Source organism: Mustela nivalis (genome assembly GCF_964662115.1).
Source record: "Mustela nivalis genome assembly, chromosome: 11".
Classification (NCBI taxonomy): domain Eukaryota; kingdom Metazoa; phylum Chordata; class Mammalia; order Carnivora; family Mustelidae; genus Mustela; species Mustela nivalis.
Genome location: NC_139030.1, coordinates 110,175,214 through 110,197,713, shown reverse-complemented (window position 1 = coordinate 110,197,713; position 22,500 = coordinate 110,175,214). Strand labels below are relative to the sequence as shown.

Below are 22,500 nucleotides of genomic sequence, written 5' to 3'. Positions count from 1 at the left end.
GGCTCCAGGCCAGCTCTGCCGTGTCCCATTGGCTGTGTGACCTTGGCACATCACATCTTCCCTACCACAGTTTCATAGTCTGAAAATGGGATTAATAATAATTTATTCTTGGTAGTTTTGTTGTTGAGGTTTAAAGTGATTAAATAGGAAAGGCTTGGAGACAGTGCTGGTAGATGTTGCTATTTTTGTCTAATTTGTACCTGATCCTGCCACTCCCTGCTTACCGTCCTGGAGTGTGGCTCCCTTACCGGCTCTGTTCTGATTCCGAGTCTGCCCATCTCCTTCTCTGGCTTATCGCTCATCTGGCCCTTCTTAGGCTTTGCCTTCCAGCAGTGAACAACGGCTCGTGGCTACCCCTCCACCCTGCACTCTGGGTTATTTTGTCTTTTCCTTTGTTGCCTAGAAGCCCTTAATCTTGCTACTATAATCTTTAGGACTTGTTTTTCTGCCCCTGAAGATTGTGCCCTTCCATTCCCCGTCCCCCAAGGCCTCTGTCTTGTTCTGCAGTGTTTGCACGGATCTCTCTCTTGCTTTTAACCTGTTGGGTTGCTGTTTTCTATTCCTGTCTTCCTCCCCTGCTTTTGACTGAGAATTCCTGAGCCAGAGCCGAGCCTGACTTACCTTTCCATTCCCAGCATGTTCCTTCTACGACAGAGACTCTCGGTAAGTCCTTGTTGACAAAGGAATTACCTATTTTAAACACAGGACCATATTGTCAGAATTATTTTTCCGTTAGCTCGGGGCACATTTTACCTTGTTTGTAAGCTTCAAGGCAGGGAAGATCAACCTGCCAACCGACTTGGTCTTGATGGGGGGTCCTTTGTCATCACAGGGCCCAGTGAGGACCTTGAGGGACTGCAGAAGGCCCACGGCAGACACGTGGTACTGCGGGCCTCGGGTGGTGGTACAGCTTCACTTGCTGTCTGGGAAGACAGCAGTTCTGTCTTTAGCTGAATGATGCTAACACCAGCTATTTGGTATTTGATAGCGTTTTTCAGATAGCGATTTTCAGATAGCGTTTGAAAAATTTTTTTCTCATTGTTTTGAAACTAGTGTATTGTTCTAAAAACCTCTGCATCCCAGTTTTGGACATGGGCTGTGACATTTTCTCCTTGGTTCTCTGACTTTCCCAGATTCTAATACGATGAACCTTAAGGGTCACATTGGGTTTAATAAAGCAAATCTTCAGAGTCTGGTAAATTGGTACTATTTTGTTTCCTAGAGAATGCGAAGGAAAAGTTACTTGGGCCACAAGGATGGTTGGGTTTATTTATTTCCTTTAAGACTTGGAAGGAAATAAAGTCTGATGTCTCAGCTTCCTATCTAAAGTATTTCCCAATCCTTTAAAGAGCCTGTGGCTACATCTGATAAACACATGATAATGAGCTGAATTTTAAGGACTTTTCTCCCATTATCCCCTGCAGCTTTGCCCTGTCTGACGAAGCATACAGATCCCTAAGAGATCAAGATAAGGACCAGTGTATTCTCATTACCGGGGAGAGCGGAGCAGGAAAAACAGGTAAGGCCAGCCTGGGACAACCTTCCTTCTCTGTGGAAGGTACACTCTGCGCTGATGCTGAGGAGAGAGGGCGGGTGGGGCCTCACTACCACGCAGCTGCACAGGCCGCTGCGAGGGCTCCTTCGCAGGAGGCTGCTGATTCCGATCACGGAATGTTCTCTGGGAAGGACTTAACATCTCTCACATGAGGAAACGGGATTTCAGCCAATATGGGAGTCTGTTTCTGGATTCCGGATCTACTTCAAGGTCTTTTACTTTTCCTCCAAGGCCTCAGACCTGTGAGGTCTTACCATTTCCTTGATGAATGACAAATTGTTTGGGCTTTGAGAGGCCACAGGCACATCTTACCTCAGCTAAAGAGTGAGGAGGAAAAAATGTTTAGTTTCCCTCTAGTCTTTGAAGCCTAAGGAATTGAGATTTTTCTATATATTTTTAGGTGGGCTAGCAACCTCCCCATAAAACAGACCCTTGAATGGAGAGGTTTTCTTTTTTTTCCTTGTGCTTTTAATAAAGGTAATTCGTATGATTGATGATGCTTTTGAGTAAAAATACAATTTTGCACATGATGCCCAGCTAACTGGGAAAAAATTGAGAAGAACTGTGCTCTCTGAGTCCACGCTTGGGCAGGTTAATTTCTTAGCTGAGTTTCTTTGATGGAACGGTAAGTCCCCGAGGGAGGAGGAGAGGAGGGAGATGGTATTTCCACAGCTATTTTATCTATAAAATGCTCTTGTTGTAGACACCAGACTCTAATGATTCTACTAGTTTGCCAAAAAGGAATTTAAACTTTCCTACTTTGCTGGGCTATTAAGTGATCAGATTAGCATACCTCAGGCCTCTGATTATTAAGAGAAGAAAATTGCCCAGGGATATTTCAGTCAACTGACTGAAATGAATATTTTGTTCATAAGCCCCCCTTAAAATTTGTGCCTTTAAAGTCTTATTGATTCGCGTGTAAGAATGGAAAGTGTGGGGATGCCTGGGTGGCTCAGTCTGTTGAGCGTCTGCCTTTGGCTCAGGCCGTGATCCCGGGGTCCTGGGATGGAGCCCAGTGTCGGGGTCCCAGCCCAGCGGGGAGCCTGCTTTTCCCTCTCCCTCTGCCCCACCCCGTTTGTGCTCACTTGCTCTCTCTCAAATGAATAAGCAAAATCCTTAAAAAAAAGAAAAAAAAAGAATGGAGAGTAACAGGAAGCATACTCTCATATCATTGAAAGTATATGAAGTATACGCTCATATCATAACATATGATATGTTCCATATCATATCATGGAGCAGCCACACTCCCTTCTTTCGTACTGATGGGGAGCTCACGGATTTGGAAAGCCGACTGCTACATTCGCCATACAGGTTCTCCAACACAAGTTCTTTCTTACCTAGAGTTGAATTCTGCCTCTACCTAGTGATCTTAACCTCTGCGGTCTGGAGCCCTATCCAGTTAGTGTACTTTGTTTTCTGCGGGGCAGTCACTCAGTTATTTGAAGCCACCAATGTGTACCTTCCTAGGGCTAAACCTCCCTTGTCTTCAAAAATTTCCTGTGTCATGCGTAGTCGTTTATTCGTTCATCCGGGAAATAATTTTTTCTAAGATGTATTTGTTTATTGTTGAGGTCTAGGGAGGGGCAGAAGGAGAGACCCTCAAGCAGACTCTCTGACAAGGGGCCCGGCTCCCTGCTCCTAGACCAAGTCAGCCACTGTGTGGACTGAGCCACCCGTGAGCCCTCAGGAGATAATTTTTGAGTACCTATAGGAATACTAATAAGGTGAAAGGTACTGTCCTAAGTACTGGTGATATACTGGTGAGCCAGTTACCACCCTTGTCCTTACAGAATTTGTAGACTCGTGGAGAAGATGGACAGTAGCTCTGTGTTTTATATGTGCATGGAATGTGTACTACACAGGCACTGTATTGTATGTCTGCATGTACACATGTAGTTTATATACAGAGTGTTCAGTGTCGTGAAGGAGAAATACAGCGTTTTACAGCGTGTACGAGGAGGATAGGATCTCATTCCCAAACCCTCACTGTCATGGTCCTCTTATTCTGGAATGATTCCATTTTGTCTATGTGCCTCACAAAATTACATCCCAAGAAGAGAGAAAGATGCAGTATATACTCCAGGTTTGGTCTTGGTTGTGTTGGAACGATTCCCCCTCTTCATATGGATACCAGGCTTCTGTTCATGTAACACGTCTGTGGAGTCATTCCGGTCTTTTCACCAAGCAAGGACTGTAGGTCTTTTGTATGTCTACTTCTGTTAGGTCAGATACGCTCAATCTAGTATTGTCCGACCAAGTTATTGTAAGCTTAAATTTAGAATCTTTAACTTATTTTTATAAATTTTACACCACTGTTAGAGCCTCTTGCAAAAGTGACAAATTCTGATTCTCTTCCCTCCCACAGAACCACTGCCATGCCGTTGGGTAAAAACAGTAGCTCCCGGGGCGCCTGGGTGGTTCAGTGGGTTAAAGCCTCTGCCTTCGGCTCAGGTCATGATCCCGGAGTCCTGGATCGAGCCCCACATTGGGCTCTCTGCTCTGTGGGGAGCCTGCTTCCTCCTTTCTCTTTGCCTGCCTCTCTGCCTGCTTGTGATCTCTGTCTGTCAAATAAATAAATAAATAATCTTAAAAAAACAAACAAACAAAAAAACAGTAGCTCCGGACATAAGTACACATTGTGCTGGGCATTGTGCTTTAGCAAATTACATGCATAAGTACTCTTCTTACCCCCGTTTTAATCATGGGAAAATTGAGTCCCAGAAAGGTTAACCAACTTGTCCGAACTTCCCAGTGAGCAAGTGGCAGAGCTGGGATTTTGAACATAGGTAATATATCTAAGCTCTAGAGTCCCCACTTGTTTTCATCAGTTCAACCCGATTTAACAAAATACCATAGACTGGGGGCTTAAACAATGGATATTTATTTCTCATAGTCCTGGAGGCTGGGAAGTCCAAGATCAAGGTGCCTGCTGACTTGGTGCTGGGTGAAAACCTCCTATCTGTGTCCTCAGGTGGGAGAGACAGAGACACACAGGGAGAGGAAATGAGTCAGAGCAAGATAAGGACACTAATCCCATCATTGGAAGTTTCTGAGTTTTTGAGGAGCCTCTGCACTATTCTGCATGGTGGTTGTACTAACTGACATTCCCACCGGAAGTACACGGGGCTTTCCTTTTCACCACATTTTTTCCAGCACTTGTTATCTCTTGTTTTCCTTGGTAATAACCATCCTCACCAGTGCGAGGTGATGGCTCACTTACTTTGCATTGCGTTTCCCTGATGATTGGTGACGTGGACCACATCCTCAGGTTCCTGTTAGCCATTTCAGTGTTTTATTTGGAAAAACGTCTATTCAAGTCCTTTGCCTATTTTTACATCTGATTACTATTATTCCTTATTGCTGTTGAGTTGTATGAGTTACTTATATATTTTAGATATTAACAGTTTATCGCATACATGACTTGTCAAGTATTCCTGCATTTTGAAGGTTACCTTTTCATTTATTGATTGTTTCTTCTGCTCTACAGAAGCTTTTTAGTTTGAGGCAATCCCACTTATTTATTTTTGCTTTTGCTGTTTGTATTTTGCGAGTCATAGCCAAGAGATCATTGCTAAGACCAATATCCAGAGCCTATGTTTTCTTTTAGGATTTTTATAGCTTTAGGTGTTTACAGTTAAGTCTATAATCCGCTCTGAGTTACTTTTTGAGTGGTCTAAGGTAGGGTTCAGTTTTTTTCTTTTGCATGTGAGTACCCCATTTTGCCAACACCATTTATTGAAAAGACTGTCTTTTCCCCACTGAGTATTCTTGCTGCCCTTGTTAAATGTTAGTCGACTGCGTTAGCATGGTTTTATTTCTGGGCTCCTCTATTGTGTTTTTTTGGTCTATGTGTCTGTTTTTATCCAAGTACCATACTATTTTGATGACTATAGCTTTTAGTGTTTTGAAATCAGGAAGTGTAGTACTCCCAGGTTCATTCTTCTTTCTGAGGATTGCGTTGGCTATTTGCATTCTCTTTGTAGTTCTGTATGAATTTTAGGATTTTTTTGTCTTTTTCTGTGAAAAATGCCTTCGGAATTTTGCTAGGTATTACATTGAATCTGTAGATTACTTTGGGTAGTGCAGACATTTTAATGGTGTTAATTCTTCCAGTCTGTGAACACAGAGACAATTTTACTTCTGATTGTGGTATCTTTTATTTCTTTTCCTTGTATAGTTTCTCTGGCTAGGACTTGCACTGCTATGCCAAATAGGAGGGTGAGAGTGGGCAGCTTTGTTCTTATCTTAGAGGAAAAGCTCTCAGCCTTTCACCAAGTATGATGTTCGCTGTGGGCCAGTCCTTTATGTCCTTTTCGGAGGTGCATTCCTTCTCTACCCAGCTGGTTGAGAGTTTTTATCGCGAAAGGATATGGAATTTCATCAGATGCCTTTTTGTATCTGTTGAGATGTTCATATGATTTTTATCTTTTATTCTCTTAATGTGATGTGTCACATTTATTGATTTGCGTATGTTAAACCATCCTTGCATCTTAGGGATGATACCACTTGATCACGGAGTATGATCCCTGTTGTTGTTTTTTTAAGATTTATTTATTTTGAGAGAGAGAACATTTCTGTGAGCAGGGGGATGGGAGGGGTGGAAAGAGAGGGACGGAACCCTGAAGCCGACTTCCCACTGTGCAGGCAGGACTTGATCCCAGGACCCTGAGATCATGACCTAAGCCAAAATCAAGAGTGGGACGCTCAACTGACTGACCCACCCAGGCACCCCAGGGTATGATCCTTTGAATAAGCCTTTGATTTCAGTTTGGTAGTATTTTATTGAAAATTTAACTTCTTCGTTCATCACAGATATTGATCTGTAGTTTCCTTGTAGTATCTTTATCTGGCTTTGGTATCAGGGTAAGTTTGGCTTTATAAAAGGAGTTCGGAAATGTTACCTCTTCTTCAATGTTTTGGAAGAGTGAGAGGGATTGGTGTTAATTCTCCCCTAAATGTTTGGTAGAATTCAATAGTGAAACCATCTAGTTTGGGGTTTTTCTTTTTGGGGAGGTTTTTGATTATTGATTCAATCTTCCTTGTTACTATTCTGTTTACCACCATTCACTCTTGGTAGTTTGTATGTTTCTAGGAACTTAACCATTTCTTCTAGGTTGTCCAATCTGTTGGCATGTAATTGTTCATAGTAACCTCTTAAGGTTCTTTGTATTTATATGGTATTTGTTGAATGTCCCCTCTTTCATTTATAATTTTATTTTTTTGAGACATCTCTTTTTTCTTGCTTAGTTTGAAGGTTTGTCAATTTGGTTTATCTTTCCAGGAAACCATCTCTTAGTTTTATTAATCTTTTGTTATTTTCCAGTTCTATGTTTCATTTATTTCTGCCTTAATTGGTACTATTTTCTTCCTTCTGCTAACTTTGAGCTTAGTTTGTTCTCCTTTTTCTGGTTCCTTGAGGTGTAATATTAGGTTTGTTTGAGATATTTCTTTATTCTTAATATATACATTTGTGACTGTAAACTTTCCTCCTAAAAGTTGCATCTCCTAAGTTTTGATATATTGTTTTTCTGATTTCATTTGTCTCAGGATATTTTTTATATAAACATTTTACTGGTTTCTCTTGCGCTAAAATAAATTTCAAGTCCCTTGTGCTTGCTGCGTAGGTGCTGTGTGATCTGGTCCCCACCTGCTTCTGTAGCCCGCTCTCCTGCTTTTCTCCAGTCCAGTAATCGCAGCTTGGGCTACTTTTCATTAAAGCTTCTGCTCTCTATTTATGTGTAGACAGTATTTCATCGTTTAGTTTCCCATCCCTCTTTAGAGCATTCATTGAATCTCTGGGTGTGGGCTCTAGACCTCTGTTTGCTCAGAAATTTGGGAGATCTTTCACTATTCACAACTCCCTCTTTATAGTAGGTAATTTAAGGGGACACTGGTGTCTTGGGAGCAAGTTTTTTCCTCTCTTCTGTCACTAACCAGTTCTTTCTGGTGAAATAATTGAATTCTTAGAAGTAGTACAGTTTCTTGTTTCTTTCCAAGCTGACCAGTGGAAATGGTAGCAAGGCAAGTTAAAAACTATGTCCCTTGACAGGAGGCGTTTGTATCGGTGTGTCTCATGCCCGTACTCCTTACTCCGGTCCTTTCGACTGTACCTACAAGCCTAGTCACTTCACACCTTCCTTTTTATTTAAGCAGGAGGGAGGACTAGATGAAATTATTCCTATGGCTATTAATTTTTTTAGGCTTTACTCATTCTTCATCATGACTAACGATACATTTTTGAGGGTCTGATTGTATCACTTTGTTCCTCAGTGAGTCATCAGAAGTGGGCTGTGGTCACTGGCTTGATTGGTGTTGGCCACGTCTTCATCTCCCCCGGAACATACATTCCAAGAAGACAGCGCATCCACTAATTAGCCATGCCAGTGCATGGCCTCCTCCTTCTCACAGAGTTGCAAACCACACTGCTCCCTCCTGCAGTGAGAGTCCATCTCCTGGGGGGCTCACGTGTCTTCCATATTGAAAAGCTAAGTGGAGGTTGCTGGTACTGTTTCAGAGGGGTTGGTGTTCAGTTTTTCTGAGGAAAACAAAAACACCTCATTCCTCTGGTAGAAATCTGGTGGGATGGAGTCCATTCTTCTTTCCTGTAGTTTTCTCTTCTCTTGATATTTTGTTACATAATAACGTGGCCTTTGGGTTTCAGTAGACCACTCACTACTTGGAATCCTTTTTTCCCTCTCATCCTCCCCGGATTTTGTCCTTCTTAGGATCCCTTTGCCCTCGGTCATAAGAAGGACAGCTGCTTCTCGGCCTTTGCTTTTTTCCCTGTGGTAGGGCCATTGTGTTTAAGGCACCCACGACTCGGTGCTGTTTCAGGAGGAGGCTGGAGGAGGGCCTCATCGCCACTCTAGACCAGTGCCTCTCACACCTTCCATCCTGAAACTCCCCAAACCTGTTCCTGACTGATACCAGAAAAATGAAAGGAACACATAGAACAACCAATCTCTAGTTGTTTTTAGTTTATTTTTTAACATTTTTAAAAAAGGTATTATTTACTCATTTGAGAGAGTGAGAGTGAGAGCGCACGTGCGTGAGAACTTGAGCACGGGGGAGAGGCGAGGGAGAAGCAGACTCCCCGCTGAGCAGGGCTCCAGATGTGGGGCTCAATCCTAGGACCCTGGGATCATGACCTGAGCTGAAGGCAGATGCTTAACCCACTGAGCCACCTGGACGCCCCTGTTTTTAGTTTAAACAGACAAGGTAAATGACCAAATTGCTATAAAAAAACTTATAAAAGCCTATTTTCCTGTGTAGACTGGTAGTAGGCCATGGACCTACCAGCTTTGGGTGGTTCCGGTTTTTGGGTCTGACTTTGAACAGCACTGGTGCGAGGTCTTTTGATGCATCTGTCTTCTTTTTGAGCCACTGTGATTCCCAAACTTGTGGCGCTTCAGCTGTCCATTAGCATTAACCCTAGTGCTGGGAAGTGGACCCTCGTCCTGAGTGAGAGCTGCCGTTCTAGAATATCTGCTCAGTTACTCTCTGGTTGCTGCTGGTAAGTTCTTCCTGTTCATTTATGGATCCCAGCAGCATCTCCTGCCTTCTCTCTCTCTCCAGGGACATTTCGTGCTTCACTTACTTATTCCATCTTTTTCTACTTTTCTTTCATTTCAAAAACAGGGATACAAAAGTTGCCTCAGGTTTTATTAATGCTTTTGTCATTAGACTCTCCATGTGATCAAGCATAGAATTTGTGTGTTGATTAATGTCTCCGTTCCATGGAGATTACTTACGGGAAAATGAAATGATGGAAAACAATATGGAGATGGCGGCATGGTCAGGGGAGGAATTGGGAGGGGGTTTCGTCAGTTCTGTGGGGAGGAGGGATGCCAGGCCACTTGCAATGGCGCATTATGTTGTCCACTGAAATTGTTTTTGAGTTAATATCGTTACTAAAGATTTTGTTGGTGATTAAATGAAAGAAGAACAGTGACATTTATGGAGGGTTCAGAATGTGCTGAATGGTTTGCTCACAGTATCTCTTTTCGGTAAGAACCTTTCCTGGTAGCTTATACAGGACTACCCTGCAGGATCAGAGGGCTTACTTTACAAGAAGTAATTAATTTAACGAGGTTGTAAACCCCCTTGGCAGATGATGATGTTATTGGCCTTAAGCAGTGGAGATAGTCTTCTGCCGTGTGCTTCTGTAATGTGGGCGCTCAGGGAGAGGCGTGAACTCTTTGAGTCCTTTGGGGTCCTATTTAATTCATTATTGCTGTGCTGAATAAAAAATTCATCATGCCTCATAAAAGTGCCCAAGTATTTTTAGGCAGTGAACTCAGAATTCACTATTGTGAATACAGATAGTTTGTGGAGAATCATTCAAGCGCTGACGGGAGCAGGGTAGGCAGAACATGAAGGACCCATGAGAACGGCATTTTTTCAAAGACATCAGAATAAATCTGTGGGTCTGCGAAGATGATCCTGTCCTAAGGAAATGGTATAAATTCTTTGGTTTCTAATTTTACAGTAACATCGGTGTCTGGGAACTCTCTAGCTATCTGCTAAGGCTGTTGTGAAGCCTGCCGTGCTCATTAAGACCTTTGGTTTTGAACCCCAAATGACCTTGTACAACTTGACGTCTCCTTACAGCGGTGTCCTAGGGAAGCAGAGCAGCTAAGCACATGGAAGCCCGGAAGAGAGTGGGCTTTTGTTTTGTTTCTTCCCCGTGTGAGAAAGGCCTCTCTTGATCCACATGTTTTATATTAATTATCAGGGATCTCGTGGCCAACTTTCAGAAGCAGCTCGTACATAGTGTTGTATTTTGGTAAAAACACAGCCCTCAGGACTCCTCTTGGAGTAAATGCTGCATTTCTTGTGAGACCCAGGCTTTTTGTACCATGACTGGAGCAGTTTAAGGCCACCTGTCTGATGAATTTGGAGATGGTGCAGCTGGCTTACTACACGGCCTTGTAGACTGCGGCTGCTAGAAAGCCTGTTCCTCTATGTTGCAGAATCCGTCTTTCATTGTACCCAAAGGAGGCCTCATTGATTTAGGCAGTCTTACCCTTCAGGTCTCTGGACTGTGAGACCCTTATAAGTGCAGTCCCTAAAAAAACTTGGATTTTTTTGTTTTTAGATTCTATTTATTTATTTGGGGCGGGGGAAGCATGAGCATAGGGAGGGGCAGAGTGAGAGGGAGAAGCGGCTCCCCGCTGAGCAGGGAGCCTGAGGTGGGGCTCATTCCCAGGACATGGGATCCCCGTGGCCTGAGCTGAAGGCAGAAGTTCAACCTACTTACCCACCTGGGCACCTGGAAAATCTTGGATAGTTTAACCAAGGGGAGAGAGAAGTATAGAAGCAGATAAATATGTCAGTATGTGTATGTGTGTACGTGTGTGGCTGTATTTGCTGCATGACATACATGTGTGTATTGTATGATCTGTACAGGGCATGGAAGGCATTGAATGAATACACAGATGCCTTTAACTCCTGGATACATTTATGCGTTCTGTGAAGAAAATGCGAATAAGCCTTGCTTAGAGCCATACGTTTTGGGCATTTTTCCTAATACTGTGAGCCTGCTCAGTTAACACGCACAGTAAGACCGTTTTTACTGTCTTAGCAGCAGTTTCCCATCCTGTTTGTTGTTCACGGAAATGTTTGTTTTTCCTTGTCATTCACCTTCTGCTACTTTGCAGTGCTTTCTTTCATAAAAAACACTGCTATGGGATTATAGGATTATGTAATAATTGCATAACAACATGATATATATTGTTCACAATCCTTTACACGGTACCAGAGAATATGGAGTTAAATTAGTTCTCATTTTTCCCTTATCAGGAATTTAAAATGCCCAGAATCTACCTTCTGTAACCCCTGTCTGTTCTTTGTTGGGATGAATTCTGATCTAGGCACTCTGATTTGGAAGTATTGGGTGACCACCGTTTGCCCATGGCCCAGACTCTCTGTTAAACCCTGGATGTTCTACCATTTTCTGGGGAGAAGAGAAAACACTTTTACTTGGAAAACTTAATATTTTTTTTGTCTGTTGATGAATTTTAGGATTCACGTTACATTCAAACATATACGTGTACATAAATTCACATATGTGTACTATCTATAAGAGAGAAAATGATGAACTAAGATTTGATTCTAAGCAAATGCTGTTATGTTTTGCCAATTTTAAATCCCGGTGTTCTTAGGTCTAAACCAGCTGTGCTTTTCAAAGATTTGAGTACACATGAAGAATACACCTTTTTGTCTCAAGTAGAATCGTTTTTCTATTTTTACAATGTACATGAGAGGCATTGTCACCAGTCCACAGTCTGTTCAAGAGTGTTGTTTTGGAAAGTGCTTATAATTGTGTGCTGTGATTGCCAAGGTCATGTTTAGTTGGTTTCTATAACAGTCAATATAATCCAAAAGCTGGACTTTGAAATACGGAAGATGATAATTCTTGATTCTTAGAAATATATTTCATTCATAGAGGTCATTACATGAGGTTTTGATTTGGATAAGTATCTAAATACTTGAATAAAGTTAAAAATTTATTTGAACTTTAGCACAGAAGAGCCAAAAGGAAATGAAGCAGAAAGCTTCTTGAGATAACTATTATCTCCTGTTTCCAGTATGGTGCAACATTACAAGAACAGTCTCTGAGCTGTGTTGGACCTTGCGGCTTATCCTCACTGTTCTACTTCCGTGTCTAAAGCAGCGAGTATCTCCTGAGATGCTTAAGTTAAAGGTCAAGTATTATGTCAGGGGAAAAAACTTATGAGAGTTGTCTCTTTAAGATAATGAGACTGTTGAAAGAAAACTAGTCTTAATCCTGGCTTCCAGAAATGAATTATCAAAATGAATCCAGGATTAGATTTCCTGAAGATACTGAAGAATCGAATGTTACAAACTTTTTAACAACTTGGGAATAAGTATCCTTGAACTATATTTAAGAATTTTATTTGAGGGGCGCCTGGGTGGCTCAGTGGATTAAGCCTCTGCCTTCGGCTCAGGTCATGATCTCAGGGTCCTAGGATTGAGCCCTGCATCAGGCTCTCTGCTCAACGGGGAGCTTGCTTCCTCCTCTCTCTCTCTCTGCCTGCCTCTCTGCCTACTTGTGATCTCTGTCTGTCAAATAAATGAATAAAATCTTAAAAAAAAAAAAAGAATTTTATTTGAATTACTTAAATAGATTATAAAGTTAATAAAAATCACTCCTAATTTCAACCAGGTTAACTCCCTCTTTCTATCTCCATAGATATGTGGGATTATATGCACTTTAACAGCCAGATATAAGTTCAATCCGAATTCCTAAAGATCTGCTCCTTGTACCATTTTTTTTAAAAGATTTTATTTATTTACTTGACAGAGATCACAAGTAGGCAGAGAGGGGGCGTGGGGGGAAGCAGTCTACCCGCTGAGCAGAGAGCCCGATGCAGGGCTCGATCCTAGGACCCCGGGACCATGAGCCAAGCCAAAGGCACAGGCCTAACCCATTGAGCCACCCGGGCGCCCCTCCTTAGACCGTTTTTAACAGGCTTGACACTGAGAAAACTGACTCTTTTCATACTGGCCATTAAAAGTCTCTTAGAGGCCAAATCAATTCCAGCAGCTGCCAGAGAATGTTGATTCTCAGTTGATTCCTGCCCCCACCCCCACCCCACGCCCAGCATTTTGTCTGTGAGTCCATCCTAGTCCAGAACAGAATTTCCAGATCTCAGCATCATTATGTGTCTGAAGTTTGAGGCCCATAGTCACTGGAATAAGCAAAACAGGTTGGCCTGGACTTTTGATATTTATTGTCAGTTTACCTAAAATGAAACTTATCTTTTCACCTAAAGTGTGTGTGTGTGTGTGTGTATTTGCCACTATCTGAGACCATTATTGTGCTTATAAATGCTTCACTGTTGTCATAGTATAATGGGTAGAAAGGCCAGATGTTCTCGTCAGGGATATGATAACATGTGAAGCTGGAGGAGAGGGTGGGGAGCGGAGTGCCTGTGAGAAGGTGGAGTGGTGAGAAAGCAGGCCTGGGGATGAGTTGCTTCAGAGGCCGGACTGCGGAGTCGGGATGTGTGGGTAACTCAGGAGAGGTGGCCCAGAGTTGGAGACCAACAGCACAGCATGCCGGGACTTTCCTGTGGGGGGGGGGGGAGCCTCACCTGGACTTGAAAGCCAGAGAGCTGAGAAAGAAACATTCTGAGGTGACCAGAAGAAGAGTTCTAGCGCAGACCCATGGATAGGGAATTGTGGCGCCAGGAAGTTGAATGACATGTGAAAGCATGTAAACTCTTTGCCCATATATAATTCACCAGCTTTTAGACACTGAAACCCTGGGGACCATGGGAAATGCACTGAGGAAACGTCACACAGTGGAAGCTGTATGAAGGGAGGGAGGAAGGGAATCACAAAAATGAAAAGATTGGCACTTCTCATTTGCAGTCCCTAAAAGGAGACAACAGAAATCAGCCATAGAAAGTCACAGACAACAGAAAAGAGACCACCAGAGAACCTGCGAGGACTCATTTCCATTACCCAGAAAGCACATTGGAGGACTGAGCTGCCGAAGTACCCAGCCTCCCACCTCGTTTCTCAGAGCTCCGTGGGATTGTTACCTCCCCCTATACCCTATTTGCTCCTGTGTCAGGCTTGGAGAACCGTATGTGACGTTATGTAGATTCTTGGTGCTCAGTGGCTCATTTAGTCAATGCTTCAGGGTTGCTGTAAAGCCCTAAAGCAAGGGTCGGGCCGTGTGCCCAAGGTGGCATTCCAGTTGCTCGTTTATTACTTTTTTGGGGCGGGCAGTGGGACTGGAAGTTCCCTGAAGGTCTCTGTGAGAAATGGCAGTGTTGGGATCTGCGCCCTTGTGACTGTGGGCAGAGGGATTCGCACTCAGCTCTGAGGAAGGCTTCTTGCTCTCAGACGGTGATACCCGTGCACAGACTTTAGAGAAAGAAAGATTTGTAATGAGTCTCCCTACCTCGACTGCCCAAATGAAGGTGAGAGTTCAATTCTGCCGACAGTTAACCGTCGAGCCCTTCCCTGGTTATGGAAAATCAGGGCAAGGACAACTCAATGAGAAACAGGTTCCATGGCTGACCTGTCTGGGAAGTATAGCATTCTAGAGCCTTTTCTAGAATTCTGCCACATACAGGATCCTCCCAGAAGCCCTTTAAAAAGAAACCTATTTCACTTCTTCTAATTCATTTGACTTTGGACCTCATTTTCCCTGAATATCTATTATTCCTTGGAAGGCAGTACTCCGAAGCTCAGGTCCTAAGAGGCAGGTGCTGAGAGGGGACAAGGGCTCATGGAAACCAGCAGACAAAACCACCAAACCAAATCTTGCCTGCCTTTGAGCTAAGAATTCTTTGTGTGCCTCGGGCGGCCGTCTACTTTTAGCAGCTTACCTTTCAGAGTTACCGGTGAAACCTTTGGAAACAACTATGTCCTGAAGAAGGACTGAATTCTTACATTAGCCGCTTAGTTTTTCAGTTGAGCTGAAAAGTAACTAATTTAGTGTAGTTGTGAGCAAACTGGTTTGATTTAGAAAGTATTTTTGACAAGGACAGTTCTTTTAAGCTTTAAAAATACTTCCGTAAAGCTACCCAGGTTACCAGGTTACCAGCTTATTTTTAGCTGGAATTATCTGTGTATAATACTGTAATTATGTGTGAGTGATTGCTTTAAGAAGATCATTCTCCGGATATGTTATTGGCTATATTACGCAGCACATTTTTTTTTTTTCATCCTGGTGCTAATCTTTAAGCACCATTCCTATTACATCTGAATTAATGACATGTCATTGAGTAGAAAGCATAAATACTTAAAAAATTTTTTTCTTTTTTTTGGTTTTTATTTAGATTCCAGTTAACACACAATATTAGTTTTAGGTAGAGAATTTAGTGATTCAACACTTCGATACAATACCCAGTGCCCATTACAACATGTTCACTCCTTAATCCCTGTCACCTAAGCCCCATGCCCTCTGGTGACCGTCACTTTGTTTTCTGTAGTTAAGAGACTGTGTCTTGGTTTTCCTTTCTCTTTCCCCCCCATGATCATTTGTTTTGTTTCTTAGATTCCACATACAAGTGAAATCATGTGGTAGTTGTCTTTCCCTGACTGACTTATTTCACTCAGCATAATACTCTCCAGTTCCATGCACGTCATTGCAAAATGGCAAGATTTGATTATTTTTGATGGCCAAATAATATTCCGTTGGGTGTATACACCTCATCTTCTTTATCCATTCGTCTGTCAGTGGACACTTGGGCTCTCTCCACAATTAGGCTGTTGTGGACACTGCTGCTGTAAACATCAGGATGCACGTGCCCCTTCAATTCAGGGTTTCTCTGTCCTTTGGGAAATACGTAGTAATGCAGTTGCTGGGTCGTAAGGTTGTTCTGTTTTTAACTTCATGAGGAACCTCCATGCTGTTTTCCAGAGTGACTGCACCAGCTTGCGTCCCTACCAGCAGTGTAGGAGGGTTCCCCTTTGTTGCATCCTCACCAACACCTGTTGTTTCCTGGGTTGTTAATTTTAGCCGTTCTGACTGGTGGAAAGCACACGTATGTTAAAAGCTTTCCTCAACACTATTTGGTCTCGGGTACGAAGCCATTCGAAAGCATTATGAGTGGATCTTCTGCACCCTGTACCCTATTTCCTTCCTCAAGAATTTGTTTCCCGGTGTCTGTCTGATTTATCGGTATGATCTCTGTTCATTCACAGAGGCCAGCAAGCTTGTTATGTCCTACGTAGCAGCCGTTTGTGGAAAAGGAGCAGAAGTGAACCAAGTCAAAGAACAGCTTTTACAGTCCAACCCAGTCCTGGAAGGTAGGATTTCCTGTGTGCCTCGGGTCAGTGTGACTCGTACAATGGATCTAGTTCGCAGAGCTCGTCTGGTGGGCTGGAAGTGGGGCTGAGGGGAGCCGGGAAAGAAGGAGGCTTCAGGCCCAGACATGCTGAGCAAATGAGCTCTGTCGTAAGAACTCTTGCCTTCAGGTGCTTAAAGGAGGAAAGAGTTCACTCATCTAAAAGGAGCTTTCCTGCTTATGTTCATTTTTTTTCCCTTTCGATTTTTCTTTGAATCACTCTAATTTTGCCTAAAAATAATCACTTGACATTTGCATTTGATTTGATGGCTAGAAGAACTGGGAGAAAAGGTGCCGTGTGAGTGCCGTGCTAGTCTATCGTTCAGGTAACAACTCTGGCTGCTTATTTCTGTTGTCAGAAAGGCCATGCCAGAAAAACACCTAAAGGACAGTCTTTTTCAGGGTCCCAGAAAGCCTAAACCTGACTTTGGAGTTCAGATTCCGTGGTTGGCCATCTGTGTTAGCTAGCTTGGGCTGCTCTAACAAAATACCATAGGCCAGTTGCCTTAAATCACAGAAATTTATTTTCTTACTCTTCTGGAGGCTCAGAAGCCTTCAGTGAAGATGCTGGCAAGGGAGGTCTCTTGGCTTACAGGTAGCCACCATCTTGCTATATGATCACATGACCTGTTCTTTGTGTGTGGTGGGTGGGGGCAGGAACCCTCGTTGGTTCATGACCTCATAGAACTCTCATTACTTTCCAAGGGCCCCAGCTCTAAATACAGTCACACTGGGGTTAGGACTTCAACATAAAAATTGGTGGGGGACATACACATGCAGTCCATAGCACCATCAGAAAAAGCCAGAGGTGAGTCCCCCTAATGCCATGGAGGTTGGCAGAAACCATAGGCATTAACCATTCTTTGCCTTCGGAAACAGGAAGTCAGCCTTTCCCTATTGATGGCAAGCCCTTAGTTTTGCTTTATATTATAAGCCTGTCTTTATTGTCACTTGTGCAGTCATTGGGGTAGGGTAGGGTTTCTCGACCCCATTTCGGACTGGATGAATCTCCGCTGTGGAGTGCTGTCCTGTGCCTCCCTCATGAGATGTTTACCCACATCTGTAGCCTCTTCCCACTGGTTGCCAAAGGCACCCCTGCCCCTGGTTGGTAATAATTGAAAATGTGTCTGGACGCTTCCAAATGTCCCTGGTAGGGCAGAGTCAGGACCAGCCCTGATTAGAGTCTTTGGTCTAGAAGAGTAGTTTAGCTCTTTATTCAAGGTCATGGAAGGTCAAGATTTAATGGTGATTGAAACAGAGCTGCTTTGGGGTGAGTAGGTTGCCCCCCCAGTGTGGAAGGACAGAACTCTGCTGCCCGTGTTACCTAGACCTAGCCCCTCCTTCATCCCCCAGATAGTTAGATAAGACAAGTGAAAATACTCTAACTTGCAAAAAGCAAAGGCTGAAACATCTATGCCATTGTTCCCAATCTTTTTGTCCCCTTTGGCACCTTAATGACGAAGGAAGCTATTATAGAAAGTGCTGTATCTTCATTTTATTGCCCCAGTATTTCACTTTTTGTTTTGTTTGTCTTTTGCTTTTGAGTTAGGGCGCTGTACGTGTATTTCTGTATATGCTTATTTTAAGAATGCTGCGATCTAGAGAAGGACTGTGGAATGCTCTCGCATCTGCGATGAGAATTTGGCCCTTTATTTGATGGTATTTGGAACTAGGCCCCAGTGCAGGAAATGGAAGAAATGTCTGCTGTGGGCATGTATTATCTTTTATGGGAATGTTTTACTTTTTAACTGGAACTGCTACTGTAAATGAACATTGAGAACAATGAGCTTAAAAAAACAATTGAGGAATGTGTCTCAAGTGTTCTATAATGAAACACTTGTTTTTGATTCCGTGGCCCACAATAAAAGACTTTAGTGTTTAGAGCTGTGTGCGTGCAACTGAGATTTGTTTGATGAAAAGATGGTTTATGGCGTGCAAATGGCGCCCTGAATAAAGTTTTTTTGAAGCAATTCCTTCACTTGCCCTTGACCTTCAAGCCACAGTAAACTGTCTTTTATGCATCAGCATCTCAAGTTGGACTTCGAGGCTACGCAAGTTAGTTAACTTGGACCCCCAGCATGTTCACACCCACCAGGAAGACTAGCCTGTGAAAACATGAGAAATGTCATGGTCTTCATGACCGTTGGGGCAACACTGCATTTTCAGGGTTGCATTTGTTGAAACCTCTTAGCTGGCGGCGGAGCTAGAGGATGATGTGAGCCTTTTCAGTAAGCATCCTTTTTTAGTATTTCCTGTGTGCATGTTTCTGCACTCCGTAGAGTCTCTCAGTTGACTTTTCTACTAAGGAGAGAATTTGGCATGAGGGACCTACCACACTGCACCCCTCCCAGGCCTAATCGCTGATACAGAGAAATTTCCTTGTGTAGACTTTGTAAATTTCAACTGAACTGAGCTGGGACCAACTATTTTTAAAAAATCAAAACCGTAAAAAAGCCAGCTAAGGAGAAATACAATGCATCGGGTTTGGCTACTGAATATCCCAAGTGAACATCGACAGAAACCCACTGTCGTGCCTTGATCACGTGACTGCTTTCAAAACCTGGATCAGCCTTTAGCCCTTAGTAATCATTTGAGCTTCTTTACTAGAATGTTCCCTCTGTTTAATTTATGAAGTTATGGAGGCCTCCAGGGATTTGATGCCTGGCCTCTTAATCTCAAGGTTCATTTTTCTGGTTGCCACATTATTTCAGTCCTTGTGAGCTGCAGCTGGCCCAGGGATCCTAGTAACAGGGTCGGTGGGGTGGGGAGTATTGGGAGAAATGCAAAATTTCATGACCATCCCTAGACCCATTGAACAAGATCTTTGGGTGACTGGTTTGCACATCGAGGTCTGGGGTACACTGATGGGCTCCTTCTAAAGCATCAAACAGGGGTCCTTCCTCCTTATATATAGTCTTATATTTATTCCACTTAATTTTCTACTATGGTGGCCTAGATTAATTTGCCCCTACTTTGTGCACAAGCTTGGTGAAACAGACCTTTTTCTTTATGACACCATGAAATATCTACATTGAAGAGGAACATTCTGTCCCTGGGATAGGATGGCCTTACTCATGGTACTTAGGTGCCCTCAGTTTCTTAAAAGGGACTCCTGTGGGAGACTCAGCTCCTCACAGCAGCTCAGTTTGGAATAAACTTGGATTCTGCATTATGCGCCAGTTTGATTTTGTTTCTTTTCTGGAAAGTTTCACTTAGGTTTGAGGGGATAAGCTAAAGAAACTATGTAGTATTTTTAGCCTATTGGAAATTGTTTGTTTCCAGATCTCTTACTCTTTCTGTATTTCACAGTTACATATGTAATCACATTTTAGTGGCTTTATTTTAAAATTAATTAGATAATTTAACATTTCGTGTGCCTTTTTCCATCTGGAAACCTCATCAAGTTCCATGAAGCCTTTGATAATATTAAGTAGTCATTTCTGAAATAATCATATTTACACCGATAATAATGGTGGAGAATACAAGGCTTACTTGCTGTACACCCAACTGACTTCTCTTAAAACAGTAAAAGGTATTTGATTAGACAAGATTACATTTATAGTAATATTTGAAAAAATTCCACAAATCGTAGGAATGACTCTTTTTCTATGAACCTGTGAAAAGACATGGAAGCTTTCTTAAGACTTGCACTCAGTATGTTTCGATGGGAAGCTTGGACAGAAATGTCACTGCTACAAGTTGTATTTTCTAGGATTTATAGCTATCAAATATTCCATTTGCTTTAGATTTCTGCTTGAAGTGATTTTTCTGTCAATCTTACCCATGCATCTGTTTCTTTCTTCATAGCTTTTGGAAATGCCAAGACTGTAAGGAACGACAACTCCTCTAGATTTGTAAGTATTTGTATAAGCGTAAGTGCTAACACTAATATTTAGCTCATGTGTGTTTAAACAACCAGTAGATGTTTAGTATTTCTTAATACACACATTTGGAAAATAAGAACGCGCTGCTGTTGAGACACCGAACGTTCTCTAAGAACTATTTTCTGCTTTCTGGGATTTTTCTTTTTAATTCTTTTTGGAGTGATAGCCTTTTCTTTCGTACTTCGTCATCTGTCACCCACCGAATTCCGAGGGCTGTGGAAAGGAGTCTTCGGAAGAGCTCTTCACTCGTCTGAGTTTTGGCTAAATTTAGGAAGCACAGTTAGGAGTCCGCGGTGACGGGGAAGGGAGGAAAAACTACGGCTCTGCCCTTCATCCCGTGGGACGAGGAGCCACGCAAGGGTCCGCTGAAACCTCACAGAGGCGAATCATTAGATTTGACCCTTGGCAGGAGGTGGGGAGGAGGTACTAGTAGTACTAGTTGTACCAGTAATACCAGTAGTAGTAATAGTAAAAACTGCTGCTAATTGAGGTTTCGAGTTTGGTTCACTCGAAAAGTGCTGAGGGCAGAAGACACGCCTTCCTGGCTTCATCTCCCGGCTCTCCCCGGCATGCCCCGCGCTCGGCTCTCCCCGGCATGCCCCGCGCTCGGCTCTCCCCGGCATGCCCCGCGCTCGGCTCTCCCCGGCATGCCCCGCGCTCGGAGGCCCGCTGTGGTCTCCCCAGCTGAGCATGCGCCGTCCTGCCTGTCGTTTTTGTGGAGACCCGGACGCTACCTGATGGCCGCCGGGAAGGGAGTTGACCGTGATGGGGACGTTTCGAAATTGGCCCCTTTCTTGTAGGGTTTAACCAATCTTATAAATTTCATAAAAGGTTATTTATTTTATAAGCAGTTTCCTCATATACGTTCCTTGGGACGATTTGGGGAGGTTTTGGTGCTTCTCTGCCAGACACCCCTCCCCCTTTCTCCCCGTCACGTCTTTCTGTCGCGCTTTTGGCTTTTCTCTCGTGAGCGCCGTCCAGTGCTCAAGGCAGGACCGTGACCCAGGTAGCGGCGGTTCTGGTAGCCTGGGAAGTGGGAGGCGGAGGCTCCTGGCTCCAGGCTGTGAGATTTTCCGTGGGATCAGCGCCGCCCGTGGTTACGCGGGTTTGAGCAGTGCCCTTTCCTGTCGTGCGGACGGGCTGATCTCATGACGGAAACAGAAGCGGGTGCGGGCAGATAGGAGTCCTTCCAAGCGATTGAGCTCCTTTATGGGGCCTGTTTCTTTTTTTTGCTGTTTGCAGGTTATACACGTACGCTTAGAAAATGTCTAAATAGGTTTAGTCTGTAGACTGTAAAAATGCGGGAGACCGGCCCTCGGGTGGGGTCTGAGACCTAGTGAAAGGCTTGGCGGGTGACTGGCCTTAACGAGTGACTCCGAGAGGTCCCCTTAGCGGGTGTCGGGGCGGGCGGTGACCGCGTGGCCAGAGGCCGAATCCTTTCAGCCGGGTTCTCAGGAACTCCTCTGCTTGCTCGCCGGCGCCTGGACCCGCGACCTCCCCCGTCCGCGCCGTCACTCGATCGACTCTGCGGCGTTCACAGCCGCTGCTGCGCCGTGCGTGGCGCCGTGCGTGGCGCGGGTCTCTGCAGGCCGCGTTCCGCGCCCCGAACCCGCGTGTGTCCGAGGAGCTGCTCGGCGCCGCGGGGTAGCTGTGCGCGCCCGCGGCTGCCGCCGTACCCGGCCCGCGGTCTGGGGCGGCCCCGCAGGGCGCCCTGCCCCAAGTCCCTCTAGTTCCACATACGGAACTTCTGCTGAAAAGAGACCCGTAAGACGGTGGAAGTGGCTCTTCGCAACCACGGCTTCAGGGCGGGGAAGAGGAGAGACGAGGGAGCCCCGAGGACCCGTCCTGTCTGCAGAGAGCCCAGCGAGGAGCGCGCAGAGGGCCCGGAAATTCCATTACGAACCTTTCATTCGGAGCAATAAAAAAGCCCGTCGGAAGTATTCGTTTGTTTGAAATCTCTGATTGGGGGTTTGGTTTCTTTTTCTTTCCTTTTTTTTTTTTTTTAATAGTTAATTCAGCATGGGTCTCCCCGCGTCTCCTCTTGCGGCCGACAGACCGTTCCCTGCTGGCATCCGGAACGGTCTTTACAAGCTGAAAGCCCTCAGTGGCTCCCCCTGCCCCTGGCGTGCACCGGAGGCCCCTCCCGAAGCCTCCCCTGCCTGCCGGCGCGAGCTGCGGCCTGCTCCGGGCCCTGGCCTGCCTGGCCTCGCAGCACGGCCTTTGCGATGGG

The 22,500-nt window shown here is 44.2% G+C and overlaps 1 protein-coding gene across 4 annotated transcripts in view; it reads left to right on the top strand.

Moving 5' to 3' along the window:
• The window catches only part of MYO1B (myosin IB), a 175,072-nt gene that overhangs the window by 82,684 nt on the left and 69,888 nt on the right, over positions 1-22,500 (top strand). For all 4 annotated transcript variants that reach the window (XM_082690485.1, XM_082690486.1, XM_082690487.1 and 1 more), the window contains exons 4-6: positions 1,425-1,519; positions 16,244-16,348; positions 20,194-20,240. In XM_082690485.1, coding sequence (XP_082546611.1) covers positions 1,425-1,519; positions 16,244-16,348; positions 20,194-20,240 — 247 coding nt within the window. The remainder of the gene's footprint in view (positions 1-1,424; positions 1,520-16,243; positions 16,349-20,193; positions 20,241-22,500) is intronic.